This window comes from Acinonyx jubatus, chromosome D1 (assembly GCF_027475565.1).
Source record: "Acinonyx jubatus isolate Ajub_Pintada_27869175 chromosome D1, VMU_Ajub_asm_v1.0, whole genome shotgun sequence".
Taxonomy (NCBI): Eukaryota; Metazoa; Chordata; class Mammalia; order Carnivora; family Felidae; genus Acinonyx; species Acinonyx jubatus.
In genome coordinates this window covers 3,557,384-3,566,770 of record NC_069390.1, presented here as the reverse complement: position 1 = coordinate 3,566,770, position 9,387 = coordinate 3,557,384, and the positions used below count along the sequence as shown (strand labels likewise).

At 63.0% G+C, this 9,387-nt stretch overlaps 1 protein-coding gene across 1 annotated transcript in view; it reads left to right on the top strand.

The window, feature by feature from the left end:
- Positions 1-440: 440 nt before the first annotated feature.
- ANO1 (anoctamin 1) overlaps positions 441-9,387 on the top strand; it is a 157,607-nt gene continuing 148,660 nt past the window's right edge. The window contains exon 1 of the mRNA XM_053202797.1: positions 441-585. Coding sequence (XP_053058772.1) covers positions 504-585 — 82 coding nt within the window. The 5' untranslated portion in view covers positions 441-503. The remainder of the gene's footprint in view (positions 586-9,387) is intronic.

Here is a 9,387-nt window from a genome sequence, read left to right as displayed (position 1 = left end):
GTCACCTGTCACTGGACACCCCCCCCCCACCCCCCACCGGAGAGATGAAGACACAACTGATCGTTTGGGAGAATATTCAAGGAGATGACGTATGTCGAGTGCCTGGCACAGCATGGGGAACAGAAGAGGCACTTAGGGAACGGCAGCAGGGAAGGGCGGTCTGACTGGGCCGTGGCCCTGACTTCTCAGAGCTGAGGCCGTGTGCGTGACGGAGAGAGGGTCCCGGGGCGCCGACCCTCCCTTCAGCAGCCAACAGGCGGGCCCTGATGGGACAGGTCCCCCAGGACCCCGGTCAAGGCTGGTTGAGGCCGTGGCCGGGGGTCCTTTGGGATCCCAGAGAAGTGTCTGCATGTTAATGATTAGCCCACGATCGACACCTGGCTTCCAGCCCTCTTGCCTCGCTGACTCATTTTGCAAACCCCGCTCGCCCTTGGGAGTGGCCTGTGCCACCTTGCCCGAGATCTCAGGGCGGAGATGGGAGGCCCTGCCCTCCCCCGCACCCGATGCGGGAGCCGGCACCCTTTAGAGGCCACTGCTCAGGAGGCGCTCCGATGGAGGAGACCACGCTGCACCCTCTGCTGGGCGGTAAGGAGCCACGGGGGGTCCGCGGGGGTGGGGGTCCGGGGAGCACCGCTCAGCCCAGGCTGGACACTCCGTCTGCCCTCTAGGTCGCCGTGAACGTGGCTTCTCGGCGGTGCCCAGGCCCGCGAGCAGGGAAAGCGGCCCCTGGGATGGGCAGGCCCACCGTGGCTGTGTTAACACAGGGCGCCTTCTGGAGGCAAGCCCCTCCTGAAAGCAGTGATCGCGGCCGAGACTTCTCAGCCCCGGCACCGTTGACGTTTGGGGCTGGACCGCTCCTTGCGGTGGGGGCCGCGCTGTGCACGGTGGGATGTGCGACAGCACCCCTGGCCTCCGCCCAGCAGAGGCCAGCCGCACCCCGCCCTTGGTGGCAACAACCCAGAAACGTCTGCAGACGCCGCCCGGTGTCCCTTCATGACAGGCCACCCCCTCCCCTTGGGGAACCGCTGACTAACTGTGGACCCGACGTCCAGCTGAGCCTTCGGGCCGTGACGCGTTTGAGCCTCGCGGGGCCCTAGGAAGTTGGGGCCAGGCCCCCCCGGGGGAGGCCCCGACTCCCTCGTTTCCCAGCTGGACCATCCAGAGCAAGCTGCCCCGCCCCCCTGTGCCCTGGTGCCCTCCTTGGTAAAATGGGGTCAGTCGTAGCGTCGGGCCCAAAGGAAGGGCAGGGAAACCCGCCAGTTAAAATGGGTTGAGGTTGAGGTTGCTCTAAGCACAGCGCGTGGCGCCTACCAAGTAAGGTTTCCATCCCATTTTCCGGAAGGGCAAAGCTGAGGCCCAGAGAGATGAAGCCATTCGCCAGAGGGTCACACGGCTGGGAGGGGCCGGGCCCCGCTGCCTGTCTCCGGAGCCCGCTCTTGGCACCAGTGGGTCCCTCGCGCCTGTGCAGAAAGAGGGGACGTTGTACGGATGGGGGGCCGAGACCAAAGAGGCCGGCTGGCTCCCCGCTCTGGGCCTCGACGCCTGCACGACGAGCAGTTCCCGTTCCGAGCCACACGTGCTGAGCGGCCCCCGTCTGCCTGACGAGGCGTGCGGGACTCTCACGTGGGCCGGTCCCGTCCCTCCACGCCGGGTGGCCCAGACCCGTGCAGCTCAGGGGGTGAGAACGGCAAGCCCCACGTTCCCAGGCCACGAGTGTCCTGCCTGAGATTCCCAGAGGGGCCCCTGCCGGGGGTGGGGGAGCGGGGGGCCTCCAAGGGCCTTCCTGGCATCGGGGGACCAGCCGGAGGACACTTGAGGCAGGCCAGAGGGCCTATCTGGGACAGAGCCCAACTCTTGTCTCATGGGAATGTGGCCACCGAGTCTAAGACTTTGATCCGTCTGACCAGCCCCACCCTCCGTCCTCTGATTCGGAAGCAAGTGAGTGAATGAGTGAGTGAATGAATGAATGGCTTCACTCCATCTCTAAGTGAACGAACGGGTGAATGAAGACGTGGCCGACTGATGTCCCCTGGCTCCCCCGAGGGGTGTCCCCTGGTGCCTGACGGCGGGGGCAGGGGGAGGTGGTTTCTGGCCGCCCCCACCCCACGCGTCCCCCTCAGGGCTCGGCGGTCAGAGCCTCTGAGGCAGCTCCCTTTCCAGAGACTTCCTCGGCCAAAGCTGGGACGAGACTGCCCCTCCGTCCCCACCCCCACCCCCACCCCAGCCTCCTTTGGGAGACGACGTCCTAGGGCGGAGAGGGACAGAGCGAGGCGGTGCAAAAATGAACGAATTAGCTGGAAAAGGACGAATTTTTATTTTTGGTTTGTTCTCAAAGCGTCTGAGAGTCAAGGCAGAGGGAGGAGGAATGTGAATTAGGCAATCAGATGTTTACAGAAAAGCCCTCAAATAGCGACCAAGTGTTGCCAAGTGTTTGAACTCCCTGCGCCGTGATGGTCTAAGGCCCCGTTTCCTGCGAGGTGGTCCTGGGACAGCCACGTCACAGACGTGGTGACACAGCTCTGTCATCGGCGAGGCAGGCCCCCGGCGTGGGGGTGGGGAGCACTCACAGAGGAGCGGGGCGGATTCCGGTCTCGAAATTGCGGGAAATGCCCCATCTTGGGGCGAATGCACGGGCCTTAAAACCAAGGGGGTGGAGCTAAAGGTAGGAGCCGAGAGGCCGCCTGGAAGGTCCTGTTAGGGAAGGGCCGGGACGGAACCGGGGGTGTCTACACCATCTGCCTCTGGAGGGGGTGAGCACGCAAATCTCCGGGTGCCTTGGGGGTTCAGACACCGGCCTCCACCTCTCCCCGGAGCGCTTCTTCCGTGGGATTTCTGTCCAGCGGCTGCAGAGTGAGTGACACTCCTATGCTAGCCACACAGCCCCCGGGCTTCCTCCCTGCCGCAGCTCTGTTTAACTTGAGCGATCCCCTGGGAAGACCCCTCGCTCGCTGTTGGCAGCTGCCTCCATCAGTCTCCACGTGTTTGTCACGAAGCCGTAGGAACAGGGCCCTTGATTGTAACCCCGGCGTCTGCGGTGGGGAGCGGCCGACAGGTATGGGTCAGTCACACCCTAGTATAAACGAGGTGACTTGTGACTGAATGCACAGCGGCCCCACGGCAGGATGTTGGACAGCCGTGGGACAGCAAGGGCTGCGGGGCCCATGGGAGGGTCTGTGCCAAGGGGCAGGGGTGCACAGCGGGTGGTGATAAGCCACTCCCTTTCTCCAGCTGTCACCAAAGTCCCATGGATCCCCTTTCAGGGCCAAGTGTGGAGTCGAGGGGGGAGGGTGCGGGGTCTGGTCTGGGGCAGGGGCCGGATCCCGGTGCCGCGTCTGCCTGGCTGGTGTGACAGGGCACACACGGCAGCATTGTCCCCGGGGAGGCTCACCGTGTGATGCTGGACCTGGGAAGGGCCTCCCTCTGGCTGTGTCACTCATCTCGCCTTCATCATGACTGCTGACAACTTGTCAGTCTTTTGGCCAAGAGAAGTCACGAAATGCCATCGCAGGCTCTTAGGACAGGGAGCGAGAGGCAGCTTGGAGTTTTGTGAGACCCGGCGGCAGGAAGGTGGCCGGGATGAGCTGCGTCACCCCTCATCCATCAGAGGAGGGGTCCCCAACACGAGGTTCGGGATCACCGAAGGTCAGAGGCAGTTATGGGGGGGTGGGGCTGCCATGTTCTCAGGGTCACCAAAAAGGTTCTGCCCACAGGAAACGCAGACAAACAGGACAAGGGGTGAGGAGGGCCTGCGGGAGCTTGTCTCCACGAAGGGGATCCCAGCAGGGGCGGGCACATCACCAGCTTCACCGGAATGACGGATCCACGCCTCCCACTGTCCCGGAGGCTGACCCTCAGGGAAGTGATTTCACAGAGGCGGGTGGAGGGACCAGGTTCTGCACGAGTCCTCGGGGAGGCCGGGGCAGAGCTGGGCCGATAGCAGCCATGGTGGCCAAGGGCTGCAAAGCGTCACCGGCCTCATTGATCTGTCCTCCCGTGAACTGGCTTGGCCATGGTGTTGGCTGGCACTCGGGAGGCAGGGGCTGTTTGCGTCCGCAGTTACTTCATGCAGGCTCGAAATGAAATGTTTATGCAACAACCTGTGACCTTGGATGGATCACACCCCCCCTCTGGGGCTGTTTCGTCATTTCTGTCATGATGAGGGAGTTGCGTCAACAGCCCATAGAGGAGAAGGCCGCTGTGGGCTCAGCAGCAAAGGATAGAAAAGTCATCTTCAAGCCGGTGAAAGTGACTTCTCTCTCATACAAGACAAGTCCAGGGGTGGGCGTTGCAGGATTCTAGGACTGGTGGGGGCTTCCTGAGGTCATCAGACACCCCGGGTCCTTCTCTCAGGCTGCCCTGCCATGCTCAGCAAAAGGCATCCACCTCATGCCCCAAGATGGTTGCTTGAGCTCAAGCCATCAAGTCTGCATTCCAGCAGAAGAGAGAGAAAAGGCATCAAAAGGTGCTCTGCTTCCCTGGCAGTTGCCCACACACGTTCACTCGTTCCCATGGACCTCAGCTTAGTGCCACAGCAGCCACACCGAGCCACCAAGGGGGCAGCAACATGCAGCCTTTGTCCTGGGCAGTTACATGCCAGCCACAAGCTAGGCATTTTAAGAAAAGTCAGGGGCACCCGGTGGCTCAGTCGGTTAAGCGTCCAACTCTCGGTCCGTGGGTTCGAGCCCCGCATCGGGCTCTGTGCCGACGGCTCGGAGCCCGGAACCCGCTTCGGATTCTGTATCCCCCCCCTCTCTCTCTGCCCCTCCCCTGCTCGCACGCTGTCCCTCTCTCTCTCTTTCTCAAAAATAAATATTAAAAAAAGGAGGCAAAGCACAGGGCACAGGGAACTGTGCTGCCAACTGCCCAGGCACTAGGGTTTTCGCTCCTCCCTCTGGGCCTCAGTCTCTCGTCTGTAAAACGGGACGATCGGTCCCCGTGGCCTCTGCCGTGGGCAAACAGAAGCGCGTTGAGGGGACCCGCCGGAGTGTTAGCCGGCCCGGCTGCGTGCGGAACGCAGCGCCCTCTCTCTCTAACACGGGCAGAGGGAGCCGTGGCGCCCAGAACTTCCTGACAAGCGGGCACGCGGTCATTCGGGTACACGCCTTGTACTCGCACTTGAGATGTGCGACCGATTCGGCCACGAGGCAAGTGCCTCGCGGACGGATGAACGGCCCCCGTTTCCCGCCGAAGCTTTGCACACACCCCCGCGTCCCCCCGCCTCCCCCCGCTCCGGAAACCGCGAGGCCCTGCAGGTGACGTGACACGTGTCATCATCTGGGAGCTGTAAAGCAGCTCCGGACCAGCTGGCTCTTGCCGCCTTCCCGCTGCGCGGTGCTCGGATGTTTCCGTGTCAATACGCCGGATCGACACTCACCTGGGATTATCCTGCAGACGCGGTCCATAAATCCAAGGGGATTCCATTCTCTCCACCAGCATTCCCGAGGGAGTGAGGCGTGTTGCAAAAGTAGCAGCCCGCTGCCCCCAGGACCTTTGCACAGCTGTCCCCTGGGCGCAGAACGCTCCTCCTCACATGCCCCTACGACGCCTTGCCCTGATTCCTCAGGCGGCCACGCAAACATCCCTTCCTGGACCCGCCCCCCCCCCCCCCCCCCCCCGCCTATGGCCACTTGCTCTCTCCCCCCCACCCCCGCAGGCTGCTCTGTTTTCCCTCTCTCTCCAGCACGACGTTATTGCTTATCCCGTCTCCCGTGTAGGAATTTCGTAAAGCCCCGTGCCCTCCGACTGAGAGCATCGGAGCTGGTGCCAGGACGAGGGGACGCGCTCAATAAATATTTATGGCCTGAGGTCTTTCACTTTTCTAAGTATTTTCCCTCGGCCCTTGAAGACGCTATTAAAGATGAAAACTACTTGCAATTCCACGATCTCGCCGTTCCAGGGAGATGTGCTCCGGCGGGAGGAGACGGGCGTGTTCCTTCTATCGGAACGGATGCTTTCTGGGTCCCACGTTGTTCTAAAGGGGTCTTAAGGCGGCTTAGCAAGGTTTTTAAAACCCCACAAGAAACAGTAATTTGGGGGGGCGTCACACAAACCATGAGGCACAGGGAAGATGAGGTTCCGGAGGAAGAGTGGCCGCAATTAACAGCCGGCACCTGCTGAGCGGCTGTCGCGGGCTCGCTCGCTCGCCCTGGCGACGCCGGGCGTGGGCGCTCCATGGGTCTCCATCTTACAGAAGGAACCAGAAAGGAAGAGCTCTTGCCTGGGATCGCTGAGCTGGCAAAGGGCAGGCCGGGGTGAGTCGGTGGGACACCCCCTCCCCCGACGCTCTTGGCCTGACACCGGGTTGAGGAACGTGGGGCTCACCCGCGGGGGCGCACATGTTCCTAAACACCTGCTCCGAGCAGCGCCCCCAGTTTTCCCTGAGACCCCCGGCAGCCAAAGCTAAGAGGGAAATGAGAGCCGTTACGTAATTCGTACCGTCCGCAAAATAAGACCGTGCCGGCGGCTCCGAGGGAAGATGCCGGAGACCAGCAGGCTTCTGGGCGTGAGCGCAAGCATCGCTTTCCGTGGGTCAGGATCCGGGCCGCAAGCGACAGAAATCGCCCACGGTTCTCTCTCTGGGAAAGACCGTGAGGGACGGTCCCGTGGGAGGCAGGACTGGAGGGAAGGGCCAGTGTCCCGCCCCACCCTGTGCCGTCTCAAGCCACTGGCAGTGCCCCGCTGGCCTGAGACAGTCCCGACCCTGCCGTCTCCGGTCGGGGGGCCCAGCGTCCCCGGGCGTGTCTGATGGGCCACACCGGGGTCACGTGTCCACGGCCATGGTGCCCGGGAGCCAAAGCTGGAAGACTGGCTGAAGCGTGGGCTCTGTGTCCACCCACGTCCCACCCAGAGGGTCCTCCCCCCCAAGTGGGAAGGGGAGTGAGGCGCTGGGCCGCGTTGCCTGTGAGCCCGCGGGAAGCTGGGGGCCGGCCGGCCGCCAGGAGGGGTGGCTCACATCGTGGGAGGGTCCACTGGAAACCGGCGGGCTGGCAGGGTCGACCCACGTGTTGGTTTTCATTCGTGCTGGCTCATCTGGGTTCTGAAGCTGTGCGCACGGCTGGAGTCTGAGCCCTCATACGCTGTGTGTCCCCCGCTCCCTCGCGGCCCTGCCCTGCTCTGTGCCCTGGAGAAGGGGCGGCAAGGGGGAGATGGCCTTCGTGGGTCCACCTGTCGGCCTCTGGATTGCAAACACACTCGGTCATCAGAACAGAGGACGGGAAGACAGAGACAGCTGAGAGGCTATTCTTCCGGCCCCTCCAGCAAGCGGCCCGTGGCCCGCGGGCTGCAGTCCGGTCCCCGGCCCAGCCTCCTGGAGCCCGGGCTCCACTGCCCCTGCCCTCCCGGTAACAGTGCCACCCCTGCTGCTAGCATGGGGGGGGGGGGGGCGCCTGATCTCCTTTTGCCGACCCTCTACCCTGACCTGAGCCTCTGTAAACTGTCCTTTCGTTAAGCCTGGTAGGGGCCGAATTGCACCCCCAGATTCCTGTGCCGGAGTCCTGACCCCCAGCACCCCAGAACGTGACCGTATCTGGAGACGGGGACTTTACAGAGGTGATTAAGGTAACATAGGGACACCGGGCTGGGCCTTGATCCCGTGAGACGGGGTCCTTGTAGGAAGAGGGGATCAGGACACAGACAGACGTGGAGGGACGACCCCGTGAGGACACAGGGAGAGGACGGCCGTCCTGACACAAGGAGAGAGGCCTTGGGAGGCCCCGGCCCCGCCCACGCCTGGACCTCGGGCTCCGGCCTCCAGGACGGGGAACAGTCCGTGTGTGTTGTGTGAGTCCCCAGCTGTGGTGTTTGTTACGCGGCAAGCGGACTCATACAAACCCCCCGTGGCCGAGCCATCTGTTCGCTGCCGGGCCCCGACCGGCACGTCTCCTAGTCATTTCACAGTGAGAGCTTGAAGGGGGCCGGGCCGGGGGCTCCCTGCTCGGGTCCACTTCGCCCTTGTCCCCACCCCCAGAGATGGGCGCTCCATGCTGCTGCCACCCCCAGACGGTGGATGAGACGGGGAGGCTGCGTTTGGGGAGACTGCAGGGGCCACGCCGGGCCAGCCAGCCCGGCCCGCGCTCCCCCTACTCTCCCCTGCTGCCCCGAGCGCCCGTGTGCGCCACTAACTGAGCAGGGATGTGGGACACAAGGACGAGCAGGGGGCGGAGGGGACACGGCACAGCCTGTCTGGTGACACGGGGACCCGGGAACCCGAGCCGCAGGCCAGCCCGCCTCCCCAGCCCCCGCCCCGGCCCCCGGGCCAGCCAGCCAGCCTGAGGACCCTGAGGACGTTGGTTGAGACTTTTCAATCAAAGGCATCCTAAGGGGAGGAGAAGGGTGGCCTGGGGACACGCACTTACCCTCTGCTTTTAGGGACAGTGGAAGCAGGACTCCACCGCAGGACTGTCCCCGGAGGCAACGGTGGCTTTGTGTGCGGGACCGCCCAGGGCCCCCCCGCGGGCAGAATGTCCTGGGGCTCTGGGCCCCTTGGAGATAACTGGGGTGGGGTTTTCCTTCTCAGATTCCCTCCCAAAGTCTGGGAAAGCGTTTATCTCGGGAGCCTGGGGAGAGAAGGGTTTTGAACAGTGTCCTCTCTGGGCTGTGGTCATTTGCATACTGTGGCTGCAGGAGGAAGGCGACCTCGCCAGGGGACACTCAAGCAGCTCAGCGGGAGTCCCCAAGGGCAGCTGGGCCCGGTGTTTGCTTTCCCTGGGAATCCTGATCCCCCGGCCCCCGCACTGGAGGAAAGGGTGAGGCCCAGGCACAGAACCGCTCTCCTGTGCGCGAACGGCCCAGGTGACTCCGAGACTCGCCCTCGGGTTCCTCCCGGGGGCTGGTGTCCTGAGCCCCTGATGGGCCGTTTCACCAGGCAAGCAGCCCGATCAGATGGCGAGGTCTCAGGTTTTTGCTGGCCAAGCACCCGAATGAGACCCCAGCCGCCAGACGCAGACTCCCCCGAGGGACGGCCGCCCGACCGCCTCCTTGCCTGCTTTATCTTAAAACCGAACTCCAGGTAAAGCGATCCTTCTGTCTAGAGAGGCATTCTGCCACCGACTCCAGAGTGGAAGCTGGATAGTCTCCACCGAGGAAAGACCGAGCTCTCCTTCGGCCTTTCGGGGGGGGGGGGGGGAGGGGGCAGGGAGGGGCTCCACCGCCCGCCTTGGATTATAGAAAGGACCTCGTGTGCAAATCTCCCGTCTTCAAATAACTTGAAAAACATACCTGGAGCCCTTAATCTCACCTCTGCCTGATTGCCAAGAGCCTTGGCATTGGTGGTGTTTACTCTGAAAAAAGAAAACAAACAAAACCCAGGCTGCGTATTTGTTCTTTGATGGGGCACTGAGCGTAAATATTTGCACCATTAATTAGTGTCTGTCTAACTCGCAAAACTCA